Source organism: Thermobia domestica, chromosome 8, assembly GCF_964235325.1.
Source record: "Thermobia domestica chromosome 8, izTheDome1.hap1.1, whole genome shotgun sequence".
NCBI lineage: Eukaryota > Metazoa > Arthropoda > Insecta > Zygentoma > Lepismatidae > Thermobia > Thermobia domestica.
In genome coordinates, this window is record NC_137461.1 from 191,380,096 (window position 1) to 191,405,005 (window position 24,910).

Sequence of the window (24,910 nt, forward strand, 5' to 3'; positions counted from 1 at the left end):
TGAAGATGAAGAGAAAAGGATAAGCTTGGAAACAAAAGTAGAAAAAAACAATAAAATAAATTACTTGGACATGATAATAGAAAGAAAAGAAGGAATATTGAACACAAGATGGTATAACAAAGAATGTGCGGCAGGGATTTGCTGTCATAAAAGAAGTGACGTAGATAATAGCACGAAAAAGAACTTCATAAGAAATATAGAGAGGAGACTAGAAGAAATAGTGAAGAAGAGAAAAAGAAAGAAGACCTAGAAAAGTTTCATAATCTTCTAGAGAAAAATGTTTATAACATAATATAAAGAAAAGTAGAATCAGAGGACAGAAGAAAAGACAGAGAAGAGAGACAAAGGATGAGAAGTGAAAATTGCATGGGATAGAGAGTATTTGAGAAAAGACAGAGATACTAAAGAACCTATTAAGAAAATGAGGTGCGAACACATACAGAAAAGGAGGAAGTAGAATCCTAGAAGTGATTAAGAAAATGAGGAATCAGAAGAAAGACATAAAAGATGATGATGGAGTAATGTATGAAGTGAAATGTAAGAAATGTAATATGATATATATTGGAGAAACAGGAAAAAAGTTTAAAGAAAGGTTAAAACAACCCAAGGATGACGTGAGACTTAAAAAGAGATAATAATGCGATATATATAAACATGTAAAAGAAACAGGATATGATACAGATTGGGAAAGGGTACAAGGTTTAGAAAAAGAGAACATTAATAAGAAAATGGAAAGCGAGAAGAATTAAGAAAGAAAAAAGAGAAAGATTAATGAATTGGGCAAATTCATGAATTATGGGATAGATTGTTGGAAAGAATTGAAGATTAAAAATTCAAGGATAAGAAAAGTTACATTATAAAACATAGAATGGAGAGGAAACGTCAAATTTAGTTGATATTTGGGAATAAGAACAAGAAAAGACAAAAATGATTATAATAGTGATTATTGTATAAATTAATAAAAACTGTTATAATATAAAATTTTAAAGTCAAACGGTAAATTATAACAATATCTTATTGTTACATATAAATTTAAAATTATATAAAAAAGCAAAAATTAAAATTGTATATCAATATTATGATGTCTCTATTACCTACATTAATATGAACATACATATACCAATTAACGTCTGAGGAAGATAACGTTACGTTATGGAAACAGTTACGAATTATTTTAATTTTAGCAAAGAAGTACATACTCTGGTAAGAAAATTATTAATTATTAAACTTGAAATTTTGTACAAAGATTTTCCTTGAAATCTTAAGCTGATAATAAAATGAGAAAGAAAGCTCACACCCCACCTGATTTCAGAAACTCTCGATCAAAGAATTTTGAAATTTGTGCAAATTTCCTCGTTGCACCCTGCTTGAGAATACAACGAAGTTTTATCAAAATGCGATTCCACGATTCCCACAGATTTTTGCAAACTGATTTGTTTTCCCGAATTTCCCCGACAAAGGTTTGTTCAATTTTCCAATTTTTCGTATCCCCATTAGTTTAGTTAGATACTTAAAGGTAGGGTACTAACTTCCTATAAAAGAGGTTAGGCTAGAAAACACACGTGAACAAATACATATATATAATTGGTCTGTGCGACACGAGATTACACAGATCAGATCACAATAAAATTTATATGGAACCTGCGAGAAAGTACACCATTTGAAATTAAAAAAGGTAAATCAAAATCAGTCAGTACATCTGTGTTGAAATTTTGCATGAGCATGCACACAATGAAGTCGGTTTATTACAATATTAACACTACCAACCGTTGAGGCGTTCCATGGTCTAGGTTCGATAACTATCATTACATCCTAAAAAATTTATACGAAACCACCATGAGAACATACTTTTTCAATCAAAAAATAAATCAAGAAAATTGGTGCACCAATGTCGAAATTATGCATGATTATACATACAATTGTAGTACAAACACTCTCAGTCACTGAGAAGTTTAATTGTCTAGCTCGGAATACTATGGTTAGATCCTCTTAAATTTACGTGGAACAACCGGAAAAGAATACTCTTTCAACAAAAATTTAAAATCGGTGCCCTGTGTCAAAGACTTACGTTTGAACATACGCACAACATATATAAGCAGGTCAAATTGAGAACCCCGTTTCTTTCTTTCTTTATTTTGAAGTAGGTTAAAAAGACATATGTATCTCAGTTCACAAGGTCACTCTGTCTACATTAAGGGATTCAAGATACTGTAGTTCAACTGATCTCAGAATTAAGAAACAAACCACAAATCATGGTACAACACACCTTGATATAACTTAATGAATCTGTAATTTATTATTCTGTATTGTTCTATTGTATGATCTCTAAATCCCAAATAACCTTATTGCTTCAAAGTTGTCTTCATTACCGAGAACGACTACTTTGTTTCCTTGACATTAAAGAGCTTTTCAATAATTTCCCTGATTTTCCTTAACAAAAATAAAATTTCCTGTCATTCCCTGACTTTTCAGGTCTGTGGGTCCTAAGCGGACTTGCGTCACTTTTTGCTATTCAATAGTTCACTGAAACACTTGGATGTAATTGAAATTTCGCACAGGTGTTGTTCTCAGACTCTGGACTTTTTTTTTTCTTTCTTTTTTATGGAATTTTCTGATTCTCAACATCGAAGTATTCAAACGTTTGTTTGCTCTACGAAGTTGAAATTTTATACAATTCCTGGACTGTGTAAGAAGGAGATTTGAGTTATTCTACTCTGACTGATATGTATGGTTATTAAAAGATTTTCATTATTATCATCAATTTGTTATTAAACGGTCATAATACACAAATTTGTATACTATATGTTTTAGTATAAAGAATATGAATACGTACAAATAATGTAAGTAAAAGGCCAATAGTCACCGCAAGAAACAAACCACATCAACCAAGAAATTCAATATTTAATTAAAATTGGACAATAAAACGGTTATCGAAAGTCTTTATTACTGAAGTGGTACAAACAAGTACAAGGGAGATTGGCGGCACCCACCATCGGCCAACAACAAATACCACAGAAGACAAGTGGATTGGTGTCCTGGTTCCACGTATTTCGCGATAAATTAAGAAGGATTTACATAAACATAACATCAAGGTCTCCGAAGTTCCTCCTAAACCTATAGAAAAATATATTACAAATGTTAAATCATTTTTTACTAATCCCCAACAAAGTAGTGGCGTCTATCGGGTTCAATGTCAATGTGACCAAATATATATATGTCAAACAAAAAGGAATATTTGTACCAGTATCGCTGAGCGCATTCGCACGTCCAAATTTCGTAGCTTAAAACAGTTATGGGTCAATTCATCTGAAGTGGTCCAAAGATGGGGAAAATGGTTGCTCGACCACCTCCGAAAGTTATAGAAATTATAGAGTGTGATGAACCTTGTGCATGAGAAGGTCAATAACATCATTCACGTTGTCGTATGTAGAAGTGTTCTTGAATGGAGCCCATTTTTGTTGTCGGTGGAGTGCCATTTTTTGCATTTGCAAGCGTTTACGAATACTACAATTGCTCAGGACGTACGTACCAGACGAACTCCAAAGAAAAACGAATGTTTACAGAAGAGACTGAGGTACACGGAGCACATATACTCTTGCTTCTAAATAAATATGCAGGGTTGCAAACCAATACATGAAATCACTAAAAAAAGTACAGAAAATTACACTTTTAAAGGGACTGTATTTTGAAATGGCATAAAATGAGTTTATAAGTTTTGTGCTGAATACTATTGCATGTACAGAGTCTATAGAAATATCCATACCTATGATACTACTGGCATCGTATATTTATGGGGGTCCGAAAGTTGAAGTTTGTGATTTTGATGCCATGTTTGGGGCGTAATATCTCAGGAGGGCTAAGTGCTAAATAATTGCTGCTTAGGCCAAAAAGGAATTTTGTATTGAATAAACTATTGAAGAAAAAAAAAATCATGACTGACATCGCATAAGCACGCACGTGACGATGGTCGTAGCGTGGAAAAATTTAAATATTTTGATATGTTTCATGCTAGATCTCAAAAACTACGCATGGTTAAGCAATTACGCATGCTTTTGTTTGTATTCAATTGTGCAAAAGCTTGCGAGTGGCGTTTGTTCCATCTTTCTAGCTCCATGACCATTGCCACTTCTACTGTATATGGTAAGGGAATTAGCTCCCCCTTGCACCCACAACACCCATCATCGAACTGGACCGCTGAGTTAAGGCACTTAATGTATCAGCAAAGTATCATTTAAATCCAATCCCAGTTAAGGAAGTTAGTGTGTTCACAAGGTTGCGTTACACCTCTCTATCCTATCTTGTTGAAAATGGCGTATTTGTGGGAAATATTTGAAATGATTCTTGTTTCCTTTCTCTTCTATAGCACTACAGCAATAGATTTTAGTAGCTGTAATTACAACAAGTTCTCGCAATAACACGATTTAAGCAGTGTTACAAACTTCAGCATTATTTATCATATCTCCGGAACGGTTTGAGGTATCGAAGTGCTGTAAACGGCAAAATAATTTACACATCAATTACATATCATACAAGTAACTAGATATGATATTGTCTGAGCATTTTTTCGAAATAAATGAAAAAAAAAGCAATAGTAACTTCGTTCCTATTCATTCAAAACAAGTCATAACATGTCATAACTAAAGTACTTTCGATGTGCGTTATCCTGTGAATCTCCATCTATATTATAAAAGAGAACGCACAAATCCTTTGTTAGCTCATCACGCTAATACGGCTGAACCAATTTCTTTTATTTTTGGGGGGTTATTAGGATTTGGACCCTAGATGGTTTTTATCATATCACTTTAATTTTTAATTACCAGTGTCTTGAGATAATTGACCATTCAAGTGTCCATAACGTACAAATCCTTTGTTAGTTCATCATAGGTATAAAAATAAACGTATTTATATGCAACCCGCATGACCGTGTCACTCGGCGGGTTAACATACATGACAGGCGCTATAATGTTAACATTTACTGCAATTTGAAAGCGAAAAAGTAAAAATTATCTAAGTAACAAAGTTTATTGCGTTCCGGGGTGACCGCAGCGAAGCGGGGTGAACGCTGCTAGTTATGCTATATTTGAGTTAGAAGCTTCCGAACTTTGGATGTTTGTGATATTATAACATCATTAGCTTGCAACACTGAATAACAAAAGTGGTATTTTAAGTTTATGTTTGTCACGTTGATTTGAAACATGTAATAATCTGACGTAGTGCCATTTGAAAAAACATAACTTCATATTGGGTTGGCAACACTGCTTGTTGAGTCTTTCTGTTTAATACATACAAAGATGTCCCCCTTCTTATAGTTGCTTTGTGCAAAGTTTCGCTTTTCTCTCTCTTTTGGTTTATCCGTTATAGCGGATGGTCAAGATAAATGTCCACTCTGTAGACGTGGCAATGATCATGGAGCTAGAAAGATGGAACAAACGTCACTCGCAAGCTTCTGCACAATTGAACACAAACAAAAGCAGGCGTAGTTGTTGAACCTTGCGTAGTTTTTGAGATCTAGCATGAAACATATCAAACTATTTTAATTTTTTCAGGCTATGACCATCGTCACGCGCGTGCTTTTTTCGCGTTTTTACCATGCTCTGTCTTTTTTTTATGCGATTTTTTTTCAATAGTTTATTCACACACACATTACTTTTTGACCTAAGCAGCAATTTTTAGCACTTTGCCCTCCTGAGATATTACGCCCCAAACATGGCATCAAAATCACAAACTTCAACTTTCGGACCCCCATAAATATACGATGCCAGTAGTATCATAGGTGTGGATATTTCTACAGACTCTTTACCTGCAATAGTACTCAGCACAAAACTTATGAACCCCCCATTTTATGCCATTCCAAAATACAGCCCCTTTGAAAGTGTAATTTTCTGTACTTTTTCTAGTGATTTCATGTATTGGTTTGCAACCTGAACATTTATTTAGAAGCAAGAGCATATGTTCTCTGTGTACCTTAGTCTCTCCTCTAAACATTCGTTTTTCTTTGGAGTTCGTCTGACACGTACGTCCTGAGCAACTGTAGTATTCGTAAACGCTTGCAAATGCAAAAAAATGGCACTCCACCGACAACAAAAATGGGCTCCATTCAGGAACACTTGTACATACAACAATGTGAATGATGTTATTGACCTTCTCATACACACGACTCGTCACACTCAAAGTTTTATAATTTTCGGGTGGTGCAGCCACCTCTGGACCACTTCGTATGACCCTTATCTGGATTGGCATCCCATCTCAAAGAAAATAAACACAACATTGCTAATTCATGTTTGATCGAGAAAGCAAAAACAGGAACTGAACGGAATATTAAAGCAGCTTATTACATTCATAAGGAGAAACCGGCACTCAATTCAGATAAAGGTGACATAAATGCCATTTGGAGCAATGTTTGTGCTAGTCATTTTCACCGTCTGGAAGATAATGAAGAAAATCAGTAAACAACAGTGAACAGTGACAAGTGAATTACTATTAACATATGTCTATTTCTAGTGACAAGAATATTTTTACTTCGCATATTTTTTAAAATTCTTTTTTAGCATTTTTACCTATCCATAATTTCTTCCCTATGGTTTAAATCTTTTTTGAAGTGTGCCTAGGCTGACGATGAAGACTATGTTCTTCGAAAGTACTTCCTAGTGATGTGGTTTGTTCTTGCGGTGACTATTAGCCTTTTACATACATTATTGCTAATTATTATCACCGCTCGCAATATAGTGATAATATAAATATGTATTTCGTAGAAGAATTCGATTTACCTAAGATTTGAGACCAAGAAAAGGTTGACTTATGGAAAATTCGTTTTGAGGGATTTTGAGTAACAACTTCGACGAAGTTGGGAAAATCTTCCGATTTTGAGTGCAAGTCAGTGACTTGGTGTCATCTTGAATAAAACACACTTATATGTTTAAAATAAATGAATTACGAAAGTAACGGATAACAACTAAATATTTTATCTAATTATTTGCATGGGTTGATATGAACCTGCCAGTTCAGGGTAAGAAAGTAATCTGACTCGGTCTTGGTCTTGTGAAAAGTTATATACTAGCGATTATGTTCGTGTTTATATAACTCAAGTAAACTCGAGCTTGCATTATCAAGTATTTTGAAACTAGAAAAAAAAAAAGTTATTAATACCATCATGTAATATGAAGACGTAATACATTAAAATAACACATTATAACCATTTCACTTGAGCAGTTAGTTTGTGTGTTTCCTGTATCAGATGTTTATGATCCTCGGAAAGAAAATGTGTTCAACGTAAAAATTTAGGTCCAAGGGCTTCAGTCCCAAATAACTAAGGGAGCCCTTGAAATTCCAAAACTGTCTTCAAAAAATGAACCCTTTTCAATTGACATACTACTGCGTTGTATTGTACTTGGTATTAAAATTATGCTATTATAATTTTAGATTACTAAGACAACCTATTTGCTATAATGACTTAATGGCTCTGCCCACTTAGTTAGGAAAATGAGCTAAAATTTTCCTTTGAAGAGAACACTCAAAGACAAGTTATAAACCATGTACTAAATAAATATATATTTTAAAAAAATGCACAAATCAATGAAATAGACAGACAGAACTTAAAACTGCCAACATAAGCATTACCACTTTAAATTAAGCATGGCCTTTAATGTACTAATTTAATACTTACAATTAGTTTACATAAAAGTTTTAAATAGGCTGCCTTTGAAATTTCTTCATCTACAATATTGAACGAATACATCTTCTCTTTTAAATCTTCATTACTTCGACACATTAAACCAAAAGCGTTGTGAAAATCTGCAACAATAACAACAACCAAACTGGAATAAGTTAAATAAATAAAATAAATTGTTAAAAATAATTTAAATTTTTTCTCCTTTCTGGCTTACCAATGCTGTGTACAGTTCGGTCCTGTTAAATGCCAAAAGGTATTTTTCAGCCGAAGAACGAATGGTTACATGTTACTTAGAAGTTTTATACATGAAGTCACAATATATGTTTTAAAACAGAATACAAAAGATATTTAAGAAAATTGCTTTAAAGTATAAGTAATTATCAAAATTTTGCTTATGAATTATCAATATATAATATATTAAAATGTTTAAAACATTTTCCAATATAGACAATAAATGTAAATTTATTTTATTTTATTTTTATAGACAATAAAATGGAACGAAAGAAATAGAGATTAAGAAACTGAAATGATGTTGACGGAAAAAGTCAGCACACTTTAAAGAAAATGATAAATTTCAACATATCTTACAGAAATGCAATACATACATTATACACACATTATATACAGTCCGTTACAAAAAAAGTACCACTCAGAACAACCGTAAGGATTTCCTTATATTTGCTACTTAAATAAGCCAATCCGTGCTATATTGGTACTTGGTGTTTCCAACAACCTTTAAGTTTGGGAAGGATCACAGCAGTTTTGTATGTTAGAGTATTTCAGATACTTTCCGCTTGGTGTGTCTGTACTCAATACAACTGTGGTTGAGACTTAAAATGCTTGTTTTGTTTGCTTTCTGGAGCAGTGCAAAGTGCATTTTTTTAAAATGAAAACTTTGTGTTATTAAGTGTTTTGTTTACATTGTAGACGGAAGTGCTTCACGTACACTATAAGGCGCTGAAGAATCTTACCATCCCCACGATACTTGAAATATGAGAAAGATATGTAACATAAGCCTTTGTAAACAAGGATGAATTCTGACACTGTGAAGTGAGGGCTACTCAAATAGGCAAATCGCCAAAAATTCTAGATATACATCACACTATCTTTGGTAGAATAATACGGAAGCAAGAAGAGCGTGGCGTATCTTCTCAATGAGAACAATGAGGAAGAAAATGAAAACAACTGTGAGATTGAATCGAGAGGTTTTACGCTTGGTTGTATCATACAGAGTTTCCAGCTTCAGGGAAATTACAGCGGCTATCTATTCTAATGCAGGTTATAACATAATCCAGATGACTGTTGTCAGATTGAATGAAAGAGAGAGTTACATAAGAAAACTCTAAGAAAGAACTCACTTTTAAGTGATAAACATATAAACATTAGAAGAGAGTTCGTGAGTAGATATGGTGCATGGAGTGATGAACAGCTGTGGCACGTAATTTTATTGGATGAGGAGAAGTTAATGATTGTTGGAAATGACTGTGGACTGAAATTGTGGGTGAGTAAAGGAGAAAGTCTGAAGCCAAAGTGGGTTTCCAGAAGAAAGAAATTTGATGAAAGTCTGATGTTGTAAGGATGTTTTAAATCCAAGGAAGTGGGATGAATTAAAACCTGCAATTAAACAAGTTAATGCGGCATATTACATTGACATTCTGAACCGAAAGTTACTACGATCATCTGCTGACTATTTACTAGGTTCTAACTTCAATTGATTTATTTTCTAAGACGACAGTGCACCGTGTCACAGGGCACGGAGTGTAGCGGACTAGTTTTCAAGTATGACTTTCCAAAGATTATAGTGGCGAGTAAATTCTCCGGATATAAATCCTATTTAGAATTAATGACATATTATGTCACAAAAAATACATGGGAAGATATATGTCTTGGAGAAAACTCACTGAGGAACTGGTTCGAATCTGGCATTTCGAACCCGATATTACATTATGTGAAACACTTGTGAACATCACGTCCCATCGGTTTGCAGCATTAAGACCTGCCCGTGGGGTCTAACAAAATACTGAATTGTTATAAGGATTGTGGTGTAAACAATTTTCTTTTTTCGTTTACTTTCAATAACTTACCTATTGTTTAGCGATAAACTTTGCACAAATAGTGTAATAATATAAGTATGCATTAAGTTTAATTTCTGGATTGTAAGGTCCCTTAATGTATAAAACTCAGTGTTTTCATTTAATGTTCATATATGTACAAGAATAACACAACATAAATACTAGGGAATTATTAAAAGATCAGTTAAACAGTGCGTGAACAACGAAGTGTGTAAAATAGTGCTAGCATTAACAATATAACAGTTTTTTTCAAAGTGGTTCTTTTTTTTATGACTATATATATATATATATATATATATATATATATATATATGTATGTGTGTGTGTGTGTGTGTGTGTGTGTGTGTGTGTGTGTGTGTGTGTGTGTGTGTGTGTGTGTGTGTGTGTGTGTGTGTGTGTGTGTGTGTGTGTGTGTGTGTGTGTGTGTGTGTGTGTGTGTGTGTGTGTGTGTGTGTGTGTGTGTGTGTGTGTGTGTGTGTGTGTGTGTGTGTGTGTGTGTGTGTGTGTGTGTGTGTGTGTGTGTGTGTGTGTGTGTGTGTGTGTGTGTGTGTGTGTGTGTATATTATTTGTATATACTAGATTTGACTAGGAAGCTTTAAGACAGGAGCTGCCAGCGTATAATTGTAGTAGGAGGTTAGCCCAGGAATGCGGAAGAGAAAGCTAGTTGTACTTTTCAAAAACTGGAATGAATATCCCTCTCCTTGTAGTCAGCAGAGCTACACACCTCAGTAAGAAAATTTAACCAGTTCGAGGATCTGTGTGACTGACATAATGAAGTGATGGAAAACTGGAGCAACGTGTGTGCATTAAATAATATCTTAAAACTGGAAAATCGGCATCGAATACTATGAACTATTAAGAAACAGCTTTGGAGTAAATGTATAAGCAGATCAAATCTATGTCGAATCGAGAGTCAACTGAGGACGAACTTTGGTCGGTTGTCCATTCACATCAGAGATAAAAGAGTAATTAAATGTGACGTTTCATGCAAAGATCTTAAATCGATCTGAAAATGACCCAAATTCGTTGAACAGGGTCATAAGGATGTGGTGTTACAGAGTATGGTTAATGTCCGAAATAAAAATTCAGTCTTGCAATAGAAGGTTCCAGGTTCAAGGCGACCGCAAAAAATTATACGAACGCATTAGAATGAGAAAACAAAAAAAAAAAAGTTGACATTCGATTCTACCGGTATTTTGCACCGTGAGTACGTCACAGGAGACAAAATCATTTACCAAGTCGTATTACAAACGTTTTCTAGAGCGATTGCTCGAAAGTTTTGGCGCAAGAGACTAGCCAGTGCCCATGCTAATCCTGCTTCTTCGAATATTCGACTACATACCGAATTCCTGTGCTATCACAACCCTCTATTTTCCTAATTTCGTACCTGCCAACTTCTACCTATTTTCAAAATTAAAAGTGACACTCAAAGGAAAGAGGTTTGATATGACAGAAGATTCAAACCAAAGCAGATAAAATTCTTAAGGCTCTCAAGGAGGAGAATTTCCAGCAATGCTTTCAAAAGTGGAAACATCGTTAGAGTCGCTGTGTTTAGTTGGCAAAGAACTATTTCAAAGGGAATCATTCAAATAGCCTGTACGTACTGTCGTTCCTACATTATACACTCATCTTAAAAATTTCGAAATATAATGAAAACACCATGTACTGCAACATTAATCTTTGAGAAGTAGTAACGCTAAACATTTGAGAACTACGACTGTCTTGTATTAGTACTGTGTTACGTGATAATAGGAACCGCGGCAGGATTCGTGTGTATAACAGGGAAGACCCGGGCATCTACAATTCGTCCTCTGAAATTGTAGGTGCCCGAGTAGTTGAAACCAGCGTATTCATGACAACCATATGTTATGTGTATCGAGAACAACGATGTTCATGTAGGTTATGGCATGAGGAACAAGAATGAAAGAGCATGAAGAATAAATTACTTATCGTCAGAAACATAACACCACCAATGAAAGTTTATTTTCTTCGTAAATGTTTTAAATGCTTTCTGGTATCCAAGAGGGCGCCCACTTCGACGCTTCACAGAAACTTATCCGTTTTTTAATTTTTCTCTCTCTTGTTCCTACTTCTTTCTTCTCCTATACACGAAGAGCTTAGCAAAATGACTTATACTACTCCCTTTTAATGTTGGTGATTATATTTTCACTAATTTCTGTCCATTCATTTTTGTATATACGGTCAGTCAAAAGTTTTTTTACCCTCTTATTTTGAGACCCAAGAGGAAAATGTGCAAGCTGTTCATGGGATATACTAATGGACGGGGATGGGGTCGCATCTAGTGGGTACATGATAACATCATCTTAAAATCCATCATCTCGAATATAAGTTCGACGTTTTAAATGAGATCGGTGTAAGCTCTACATAGGAATACAAACGTGTAATTGTTTCTTTCATATATTATATGATTTGCACATTATGGACACCGAAAATCTGAAAATCACCTACAATGGTACGCTACAGCGTATGTTCTACTAGCCATTCCGTCTAATGAACATCTGTAATCACTGTATGCACTCTGAGTGCATACACAGGAAAAATGTCCGCTGAAATGTGGTCACACGCGTACTGTACGTACCTTATATCATGGGATTTCTCAGCATATACCATCTGTTTTAGATGAAGTCAAGGAATGTGCGATTAGGTGGTCTGTGGGCCAATCCACGGCGACCAATTTGCTTCCTTGGAGTTGTGCATCGAGTTATGGACGCAAACCAACGCCAGTGGGGAGGGGCTCTATCGTGTTAGATAAGAAATGTTGCCGTCTGGGTTCAGAAGGAAAACACATGTTTCTGCAGAATCGTTAGATACTGTTGTGTGCTTAAGGTAATGTCAATGAAAAATGGGCCAATGATGCGTGCGTCCCATATGCCACACCACAATTACTTCTACAGAACCCTGTTCCTTAATCGGGTCAATCCACTTTGGATTACTGTCACACAAGTATCGAAAATTATGCCGTTTGACCTCCCCTTCAACCAGAATAGAACTCGTTGCTGAAGAGTATGCCACATGTAAACGAGGGCTCCAGTTCGTTTTAGTTCATAGTCTACGTCCATAACTACTCGTCGATCTGGATCATCCACATTATATTGCATGTTCAGTGTATAGCGATGCCAGCAATTGGTACGCAATATTTAAACAATGAAAGACTCGCTGATATCACTTTCTAGTGAGAGACGAGAAGTACTGCATTTGGGACAATTCGCAAACGAAGTTATAAAGGTAACCAAGAAAGTTCTGTCGCTTTTTCACCCACCACCTTCGAACATCAATATGTCACTTAAGACGTACCTGGAAGATCAAATATAGTCCCCATCAGAATCGACGACCTTCTCCCAACGTTCTTCAAGGCCATGGATTCCATCGCGGTAGAACTTGGTGGGCCGTAAATCGAAGAAGGTATCAAGTGCATTTTGCACCTCTACTAGGGATATGAACTGGCGTCCTCTAAGATGATTGTCCAAGGAATGGAACAGGATGATGCAATGTCCAGGGAGTATGGCAGATGCAATAGTGTTTCCCATCCAAGGCGTAGAATGGTGTCCCGGGCCATCCCAGCCACGTGGGGCTTAGCGTTGTCCTGTAAGAGGAGGACCCCTTTCCCATTTAGAAGTGCTGGCTCCAGAGTTTTGAGTTTTTCTTGAACACAGCTCAACTGCTGACAGTACACAGTTGCATTGATGCTCTGACCAGCTAGTAGAAGTCGAAGTCCCCGATACACGATGCCGCGAGCAGTTCACCAAACATAAAGGAGGGCCTTCTGGTGCAGTGCTGCTTTCGGCTGTTTTGGAACAGGTTCATGGGATGCTAACCAATGATAACGGCGCCGTGGAGCTTCGTACAGGACCCACTTCTCATCACATGTCAATAACCAGTCCAGAAATGGCTCCTTTCTCAGCGAGACAGTAAAGAAACACAGGTGTTTGCTCACGTTGCCTTCTGCCCCGGTGTCAAATTATGTAGCACCCATCGATCCAACTTGTAGTGCTTCCCAAGTTAATGGAGGTGCTGCCGAATGGTTTCTTCACTCTCCACTTCCTCACATGTCTGGCCACTGTTCGCCTCAACTGCTGCCTGAAGATCTTCATTTTGTACATATGTTGGTCTGGCATATCTTCCGCCCCGCTGCAGCGCCGTTTGATCCCAGTTTGAACTCGTATAGCATACACGCCCTTATGATGCTCTGTGGAGGTCCCATGTTCACTCTGTCCTTACTCAAGTTCACAGTGCCACTGAACTGCCACAACAGGTAGTATGTTGGATATACCCACACCAACAAATGATCTTCGCCTCAACTTCATTAGCATTCAACTCACGGTGTGAGGGCTATCTTTATAGAACCGTCGATATCGTCTTTTCTTTGGTGGCAGTCTTTAGTCATCCAACACATGTCCTATTCACCATTTAGCCAGTTTCTCGCGATCAGGTAAACGCCCGTGCTGTGCAATGTGCCTGGGTGCCATTTGTTGTAGTCCACTGCATATGTTTCTGGAACTGTGTTCTCCGCATGTAAGGATAATTTGTATTTTCTGTTCCTTTGTCTGGGGCATTTTAGGTCACCTGCAACGATAAGAGATTCTGTTAGTAACAATGAGACTTTTCAAATTATTAGTGTTCAGAATGTTCAAGTCATATAAGGTATGAAAAAAAAAACAATTACACCTTGGATTTCTGAGCCCACATGCCGAATAATCTGATATACAAGAAATTCCCATTCTTGATATTCTTTTCATTTCCATTCTTCAAGATATTCTTCCCATTTGAAACTGCATTCAATATGAAGGCCATGGTCACCATCTATTTTGCAATTAGCATTATCTTCCTTCTATCATCCTCTTTCATTAACAGATTTCACATTTTCCTCTCAGGCATCAAAATAAGAAAGGCGTTCAACAACTCACTACGTACACCCATGTCCAAAATGATTGTTGCATATCTATAACTGTCTTCTTGTAAGCATATAATTTGATAATGATTTTGCAGGGTACTTTCAACACTGATACTATGTGTATAATGGGGAAATGTATTTTTGTGGTAAATTTCATGGGAAAATAATCATAAATACGAAAATTAGAATGAGTAAAACAAAATGTTGCTAAATGGACAAGAAAGTTTTGTTTTCGTTTTATTGTTCTTATTTACTGCTCTTTTGACATGAAATTTGCCACATATATGTATTTGCTGATTATACACATACTAACATTGTAATACCGGGTGAATTCGTTATCAAATTATATTCCTACAACAACATATTTGTAGACATGCGACAATAATTTTGGACATGTGTGTACATATCGCATGCATAAAAATTCATAAAAATTCACCACTTGAGACTTCGATCTGTTTAGAAGCGCTGTTTTCAGTTTTACGCTGTTTTCGAAGTGTTGAGAACCATAGAACAAATTAACATGAAAAATCAAGAAAAATATAATGAATGAAATAGTCTGTGTGCCTGGAAAAGAACACGCGATTTGGAAAACCACGTTTTTAGTTATTTTAATTATCTTTTTCATATTCTGTTATTTTAAATTACATACTAATTCTAGTCCTATTAATAAGCACTATATCAAGACCTGCTCCAATAATAACACTATTCTCATTTCTAAAGTTAAGCTTGCCTTGAAGTTATTTGATACTATTAAAAACAAGAGAAGTTCACAGTTTGTCTATAATCTATCTTATCCAGAATACATACATACCATCTGATCCTTTAATATCCACAACTTTCTTCACAAAATCCAATGGAAGTAATTTAACATGTTTATACGGTTTAAAACTCGTAAGTTTTAACGAATGTAAACTCGCGGTACTGGGACTACGTAAGCTTCCAAATCCCTTTGATCGTTTCTTGCAAACCTAGAAAAAGAAGTTTTAAATTAACAGTAATGAACAAAGAGACAAATGTGGAGATGATCATTGTTGCAATTTTCATTTCCGGAATCCATTATCTAAGTTTCTCATTTAGCTAAAAGTAACCAACTAAACACAAGCAGGTTTCAGATCGTAGTCCAAAATAGTCTTCAAAATTTGCCAACTGAGACTTCAACTTGTTCAGCTATAACGTTTTCTGGTCTTCACTCTTTGTGAACTAAGAAGAAATGAAAGACGTGAGAGTTGTTAAATTACGGATGTCAGCAGCTGGGGACAGGGGAACGCGTCTCTCCTCCCTCAAAAGTGTGAAAGATGGAATAGATGAAAGATAAAAGTACTTATATGGGAGAAAGAACACAAGGAATAAATGAATGTTACATCTGTTAAGTAGTATTACACGACATATCTACTTAACAACACGACATATTACATGAAACTGTCTTCTGAAGGCCTGGTATTATGGAAGTAAAACAAGGAAGGTAGAGAAAGACTACAATTAATAGTAATGTCAGAAGTAATAAACACACAATATAATTGCTATGCCAAGAGAGAGTTTACCTAATGACATTCGTCTATGGTAACGTCTAAATTTGTAGCGAGTGGCCTAGTAGTACGCTAGAATATTATAAAGAACGTCAATGCTGAGAAAGAAAGAAAAAATGCAGAAGTTGTCAGATCACAAACCTAACTGAAGTGGAATCCCACTGATAAATAGAGACAGTAAGGAAACTAGAAGATAGATAGTGGGAAATTTAAAGCTGGGGAAGTAAAAATGTATTTCTTAGAAATACCGAAGAAAACTATATGAATTGAGAGGAAGTAGACACAAGAATTAAATAGTTTAGGAGCGTTTTGAAGGTACGATATCATAAGGGTAGCACAAGTACGAAACATACGTTATAAAAGAATACACGATTAAGAAAGCAACTCGACGAAGATAAAGAAATTTACAATAGATGTATTAAAAGCATTGAGAAATTTGAATAATCATATGGAGGTAAATTCATATTTAGTAATACAGTATATTCATATTTTTATACACTTTGTAAAGAAGAAATACCGACACCTCACAGTAACTTACACAGGGAACCATAGTTGTGACCCAGAAAAAGTAGGATAGCTCACTTGCGTTAACTATGACACTTGTGAGTTGTTTGTACAGAGGTTGTTCAGTCTACGTTTGCCCGATTTCGTTCCTTCCCCCTCCCGAGCAGAATGGACTCACCCGACATGGCTCGTGGCGTTCCTGCAGTGTTGTGCAGTGGCTTCCTGGGAACGGAGTTGTTTTTCCGCGCGGACGACAATAACGCACAAAACAGGACCATTGTTGTGAGTGTTGTGTTAAATTTGTTTCCAAGTGTGTGGGTTTCCGCTCTGTGACCAAAATGCCGCCCAAACTAAGCCGGTTTTGGGAAGACTATGTTGTGGCTCTTTATGATGTCCACTTTAGTGTTTCTGTCATTAGAAAACAGTGCAAGAAGAATGGTTGCAACACGAGTTTAAGTGGAATAAAAATGTTATTAAAAAGCTCCACCATTTGGATCACCAACGAAGTTGACTAGGAAGCGGGAATGCACAAAGACCACCTCCACCATGCAGAGGAAACTTCACAAAATGGCAATGCAAGAAAATCCGCCAACACAAAGGTGTATGGCTAATCGTCTTGATATGTCTTTGGGGACTGTGAGGCGGACGTTACACCATCAACTCAAGCTGGAAAAAGTCATGAAAGCTCGCGGCCATCTTCTCACGGATGCCCACCAAAAGGAACAAAAGTGTAACGCCCGGAAGCTGTACGAACGGCATCTGGCAAAACAAAGGTGGATGTACGGCGTAACGCTTGATGAAGCATGGATTTACCTTTCCGACTGCGGCAAACCGAGAGCCATCATGTACCGAGAGAAAGGCGCCAAGAACTTCAGAAGGTGGGTCCGTGTCTGTAAAGAATCCTTCCCAAAAGGGTTCATGGTCGTTACGGGCTACTGTTACCGAGGTAAACTCAAGATTCGTAGGGTGGCCAAGAACTGCAAACTAAATTCGCAGTATTTTCAGGAGCAGGTCATGGCGGCCGATCTACGAGCATGAGATTCCAACAATGTACAAAAATGACGCCAATCTGGTGCGCATTCACATGGACAAGGCCTCTTCACATACCTCAGATCGTCCCTTGCATTCTACAGGGAGATGGAGGCGGCAAGTGGTATACAGGCAAGCATGGAAGAGAAATGGTAAGAAGAGAAATTAGAAGAATGATACGACGAGGCATACGAGGTGATAGGTCAGAGAAAGATGAAAGAAGAAGTAAAAGAGGAGATAATAAGGAATGCGAAGAAGGCAGGCTTCAGAAAGTTATTAGACGAAAAAGGGAGAATTCCAAATATGAAAGAATTCCCGAAGATACACAAAAAAAGAAGTAAAGTAGAGACCAATAATGGATTGCAGAAAGAATATCTTTCAACCATTAGAAGAGGAAATAAAGATAAAAGCAGAGGAAATAAGGGGAGAGCAAGTAAGTAATAGAGTTAAGAATACAGAAGAAGTCAAGAGGATGATAAAGTAGGAAGAAGAAACGAGAGAACACTGATGTTTAGCGTAGATGTCAAAGCAATGTTTCCCAGCTTAAGAAGGGATTATATTTTGCAGGTATTAGAAGAAGAAATGGAGAATAGAACAATAAGGAAATGGAAGAAAGAGAAAGTGATAAAAGCATTAAAACTGATATGGGAGAACAGTGTGTGTACAATAGGAGAAAAATTAATGAAAATAAAGGAAGGACTACGTATAGGATCGAAACTAAGCCCAGTGTTATCAGAAATTGTGATGAATAAATGGGAACGCAAAGTTAAAGAGGAAGGAGGCAAAAGACTGATTATGTTTTGCAGGTATGTGGATGATTGCTTGGGTATTTGGAAAGGAACGAAGAGACAGTTCGAACAATTTGTGGGAAGGATAGAAGATAAAGAAAAAGGAATAAGCCTGGAGGTAGAATTAGAGGAAGAGGGGAAAATAAAGTTTTTACATATGACAATAAGAAAAGTAGAAGGAAGATTCGAAACTACATGCTATAGGAAACAATGTTTAGCAGGTGTTTATTGCCATAGAAGAAGTGATGTAGATGAAGGAACTAAAAGGAACTTTATTAGAAATATGGAGAGAAGGATAAAAATGATAGACAGTGATGACGAGAAGAGAAAAGAAGACATAGAGCAGTTTCACAGATTATTAATGCAGAATGGATATAGTGAGGATAGATTGAAGAAGAATAGCAAGAAAGAAGAGGGCAGAAGGAAGTGAGAGAAGATACAGAAGAAGAAAAGAAAAGATGGTTCGGGATAGAAAGCATAGGAGAAAAAACGGAAGTCTTAAAAAACTTATTGAGGAAAGGAGGAATAAGAACGTACAGAAAAGGAAGTAGAATAATGTTAGATGCGTTGAGAACGAAGAAAAAAGGTAGCAGAGATTTAAGTAAGTGATGAAGGTGTTGTATATAGAATTAAATGCGAGGTATGTAGGAGAAACAGGAAAGAGGTTACAAGAAAGGATTAAACAGCACAGGGACGACGTTAGATTCAAGAGAGATAGTAACGCTATATATAAACATGTAAGGGAGACAGGACATGAAATAGACTGGGAAGGCGTAAAGGGACTGGAAAAGGAGAAAAGAAGCATTATAAGAAAATGGAAAGAAGCAGAATGGATAAGAAAGGAAGGAAGCGGGGAGGTTATGAATTGTAAAAGCGGACTAAATATACATGATGTATGGAGGAAGATTTTGGATAAAACAGAGAAGAAAGAAGAGGTAAAAACAGGTGTATTGAACAGCGGATATACAATTAAAAGTTTGTTTTTCAAAAGTGAAAGTTATTCATTAAGAATACACAGGTGTGTCAATTAAAAGTGTAGCTCTTAAGTGAAAGTTGATCATTAACAGTTACATATGTATTAATTAAAAGTTGTTAAAAAGGAAAGGACGAATATGATTGGTTCATGGAATGACCTGCTCTCATTATAAGAAGTATATAAGCTGTAATCTTAGAAATTGTGTTTCATAACGTGTCTGATGAAGGCAAAGTTAATTTGCCAAAACTGTAACGCTATTATTTATTAGTTAATATATGCATTGGTCAGAATTTGTCTTTTAATTTATGCACGTAATCATAATAAGAATTCTGCATTACAGTGGTGATGTATAGGCGAAGGTAAACAGGATTTTGTGACTACTCCTTACTTGCTCATTGTTTTCACAGTGTCAAGTGGCAGTATTGTTGTTGCACAGCATTGTTTTTGTGTGGTATTATTGCAGTATATCGACTGTAAACAAGTCAAATGGGTAAAAAAAAAAAAAAAAAAATGTGACTAGTCTGCACATAAACAAGGTATAATTCATGCTTTGCACAGTGAAGGTCAGTGGAATACTCAAAATCCACCATTCGACAGCAGAAAGAGTAATTCATAAGGAAAACAGCACAACAAATCGTCCTTTGCCAACAATATGATAGAAAATGATAAGATCACCCAGAGCAGATCCCAAAACAAATCAACAGAAATGTAGAATTGAGGAATGAGCTCAAGCCAACTTCCTTCCGTAATCGGAGATGATCTTTGAATTACAGTTAGTCGTACATCTGTATTGACTCGACTGTGCAAAGAGGGTATTACTAAGAATAAACCGCGTAAGAAGCCGAAGCTGATAAAAGCACACAAGACAGCAAGATGAGAATTTGTAAACCGATATGCAAGTTAGACTGAAGACGACTGGAAGCACGTTGTTTTCTCCAATGAAAATAAATTTATAATAGTGGGAAACGATGTGAATGGGAAACGTAGTGGGAAAAGTGGTGTGAATACGATACGAAAGAATGAAGAACTTAGAAAGGATTGTGTTCAGAGAGCAAAAATTCAGTGACGGAGCGACGGTATGGACTTGCTTTACCGCTAAAGAGGTCAGAAGGATGGAGACATGTGAAGGGTTAGTTGATGCACAAAAATATCCTCAAATTCTGGAACGTGAAGTTCTTGCAACGGCTAGAGATGACTTTTCTGGAAAAAATAAACAAGCAAACAGAATAGACTTTAAACCCTTACAACGATAAAGTGTATTTTCTTTATTATTTAATTATTTATTCAGGGAAAGCGCTATTCTAATGTGCACTAGCTACTTATTAGAAGGAAAAGAAAATGTTATATCGAATGTCAAAAAGTGTTGATTTGTAATAATTATTTTTCGGTTGTCATATAAAGATGTTTGTTTATAGGTTGCTATTCCAATGTGCAATTTGAGTCGATTACTAAGGAAACGGTTCTTGTTTCCAGATACTTGTTTACAGTTAATTACAAAGATATAACGAGTATAGATCTCATGCAATGCGGACGTATGATTTATTGCTGTGCTATTAATTGATTATTATTGCGAAATAGTGTGCGTTTCAAGTAATTCAGCTGGTGTGTAATTCTACAATGGTTTTAGTAGTAAGCAGTAGTTAATTATACATGTATCTTACTACAAAATATTGACAAAATCGAACTATGGGTATCGTTATTGTTATATTTTATGGTGGTTCCGCACAGAAATACCTTGTGATAGATTTGAAGGAAAGTTAAGACTACAAAGACGGATTTCATTTTATTAAGAAACCAACGTAGGATATACATCAGACAAATAAGACATTCGGAATCTGTTCTAGACATGAAAAGTAGAACAGTCTTCTGAAAGTATACCCAATATGGACTTGCAAAATTTTATGCAGCATATGAGAGAACTGGATTCCAAATTGGAACTTTTTAAATAATATTTAAATTTATTTTGCATTAACTTATATATTGTATAATAATTTATGTAAGTTGTTATAAAATAAATACAAATATTAATTAAAAAGTAGTTAACAAGGAACATAGACAGCATGATAAGTCATCAATTATCGTTGAGTTCATTTTTCTAGTCGCTCCCTTAACCTAGAATGTTAAGTAATTCAAATTCTGATTACACTATAATTTCTATCGATGGCAACACTGAAAATTCTTCCGATTTGTATTTTCGGGTGTAGAATTACATTATTTATTATTGTAGTAAGTTACATTTTATTACCTCTTTCCACTTACGAAAAACGGACAAACGAAAAATTATTTTGAAAAATATTCAGTAGTCTGGCCCCTTAAGCATGTCTGCGTACGTTTCGTAATCCTCGTCGATGTAATCATGTAGCTATTCTGTGAGTAGTATACAGGACCACTCCCTTTAATTTTGGAAATTGTCAAATCTAAAAATTTGGTATGGTAGCCTAGGACCAGTGTATGTACCTATGTATGTTTTGGGAGTCCATGTCGTTTCCTTTTATGGGTAAAAAATATGCCAAAATTCAATTTCGGATGTTTTTGACCTAATTCATCCCCTCTGGTAAGGCCTTATTATCTTATATGGTTATATGGGCATTTACAGTGGTCCATTCATTTTCATAAGACATGGTTACATTGGTGCACTCCTTTAAAATTTTGGGAGGAGGACCTTGGCCCGCCCCTTAAATTTTGGAAATTGTCGAATCTAAAATGTTGGTATAATAGTATAGGACCCGAATATTTATCACTATAAATTTGAGTGGCCCATCTCGTTCCTTTTCATGGATAAAAAATTGCCAAAATATAAATGTAAATAATACGTTGTACCACGTGTTCGGTTTGAGACCCAATTTATCCCTTTGATGAGGTCCTATTAACTTATATGGTTCTATGGCCATGTACAGGGGTCCATTCTCTTTCATAAGACATGGATATATTGGCCCATCCCCTAAATTTTGGCAGGGGTACATAGGACTACCCTCCTTAGATTTTGGAAATTTCCAAATCTAGGTATGTACCTCTATAAGTATTGAGGGTCCATCTCGTTCCCTTTCATTCGTAAAAAAAATGCCAAAAATTCAAATTTCGAGGTATTTGACCTAATTTATTCCCTTGGATGTCTTATTACCTTATATGGTTATATGGCATGCACAGAGGTGTATTCTCTTTTGTAAGATATAGGTACATTGATGAACTCCATTGAAAAGTGGGAGTGATACTTTGGCCCACCCTTTAAATTTTGGAAATTGTAAGATCTAAAATTTTGGTATAATAGCATAGGACCCTAATAAATACCACTATAAACTTGGATGGTTCATCTCGTTTCTTTTCATAGTTAAAAATTGAAAGAAAAAAAAACGGAGGTTATTGACTATAAATTTTGGTTGTCCATCTCGTTTCCTTTTACGGTTAAAAAATTGTCAAAAATTAGTACCAACACGTGTTCGGTTATTGACCCAATTTATTCCATTTGTTGAAGTCTTATTACCTTATATGGTTATATGGACGTGTACAGAGGTCTATTCTTTTTCTTAAGATTTAGGTACATTTAAAATTTAGGAGGGGTACATTTGCCCACACCTTAAATTTTAGAAATTGCTCAATTTTAAAATTTGGTATAATAGTATAGGGCCCTAATAAATATCTTTATAAATTTTTGTGGTTTACCTCGTTCCCTTTCATGCATAAACAATTGTCAAAAATGTAAATTTCGGAGGTGATTGGCCCAATTTATTCCCTTGGTAAGGATTTAACACGTTATATGGGTGTGTACAGGGGTTCATTTCCTCTATACTACATGTATACCTTGATGCACACTTTTAAAATTTTGTTGGGCACATAGGACCATTTTTTAAATTTGGGAATGACCAATAACAAAATTCGGTAAACGTTCTCTAGGACCCATTGTAAATTTTTCTGTCTATCTTGTTCCCTCTTATGGGTATAAAAATGATCAAATATTCAAATTTCATAGGTTATTGACCTATTTTATCTTCTTTGATACGGCTTTATTATTGAATGGGCTCAGGGTTTATTACTCTTCGTAAGACACAGGTATATTTGTTTACTAATCTTAAATTTTGGGAGGGGTACATTCCTTCATCATCAAGTTTTAAGAATTGTCAAATCAACAATTGGTAATTGTTCTTAGAATCCCATATGAAAGTGTTTCCACTGTACATATACCGTACCCTCATGAGAAAAAAAAAAAAAAAAAAAGCGCATATACTGTAACCCACGATTTTTCGCAATTATTCCATTTCCCTTACGTTTATGGGTAAAATTCAGTTATTACTAAGTGGAGATAATATAAAGCAATCCATCTAAGAAGATATTTCCAAAAAAGGTAATAAAATAATAAAAAATATCAGCAAAAAACAAAATTATGCTCGGTTTTGTGTATATTGGCATAATGTTTTTGAGGGATTTTGCAGTAGCAGAGTACGATTGCAGAGGGAATAACATGATTAGTAGGGGGAGAGCTGAATCAAGTAACTGGAAAGTGGAGTAAAATATTGCATTTATTGGCTTAAATCTAAAGTTTGAAATGTCTGCTAAATATAAAGTAGCTTCTGTAACCAAAATGTACGGAAATATAGAAACAAAGAGGAAAACTGTTTTCTTAATTTTGGAAGTGACATGCTCTATATCCAAGAGCATTTATTTGTTAAGAAAAAGGCAGGCAAGAAAACGTAGTTTCTGTGGTCAAGTGGGTAGTGGCGGACTGGTAGTTCTTATACTGTTTTGACACCAGATCGAATCCCATCCCATTCCATCCATTTTACTTTTTTTTTACAAAACATTATAGAAAGTGTAGAGTTTTTATGTTAATAAGAACCGAAACAACATAATAAGGAAATAACTTTTTGTTTCCTCTAATGACTTATTTATTCAGAATTAGTGTGCTATTAGTAATAGTGATTGTTTCCAGTTTTATGCTATTGTATAGCTTCTCTCATCCTCTTTTCATGGAAAAAGAACAACTTTATCTTCAATAAAGTGTGAAAAATATATATAGACAGAAACGGACATCTTAGTACTAAACGTGATTTATCGTGATGAAATGAACAAGTTTCCCGTTACTAAGAAAGCTATAGAAAATTACTGAAGTTGGTCTTCTTTAGGTTTTTAGCATATATCTATATCTATATATATATATATATATCCTATATATTCTTTATAAAACTATACTTTATAAGGCAAGATGTGCGATCATACCCACAAATTTAGCTAATGAGTGCAAGATGTTTTCTGCACAAATATTTTACAGGCTTAGGTGAATGAAACACCAATACACCATGGTCTCGCTTATCTGATCTTCGTTTATTCCACATACCGTATTCCGACATATCAGTACAGGTAAAAAGTAGGATCAATCGGCAAGAAGAACTGCAAATTGTGGTCTTAGCCTGTTTTCAATCGCCTAGCATGCCCGTCTATA

At 35.6% G+C, this 24,910-nt stretch overlaps 1 protein-coding gene across 2 annotated transcripts in view; it reads right to left on the minus strand.

The window, feature by feature from the left end:
- The window catches only part of pbl (epithelial cell transforming 2 pebble), a 286,114-nt gene that overhangs the window by 53,318 nt on the left and 207,886 nt on the right, over nt 1-24,910 (minus strand). For both annotated transcript variants that reach the window (XM_081769346.1, XM_081769347.1), the window contains 2 exons: nt 15,465-15,621; nt 7,664-7,791 (listed from right to left, as the gene is read on the minus strand). In XM_081769346.1, coding sequence (XP_081625472.1) covers nt 7,664-7,791; nt 15,465-15,621 — 285 coding nt within the window. The remainder of the gene's footprint in view (nt 1-7,663; nt 7,792-15,464; nt 15,622-24,910) is intronic.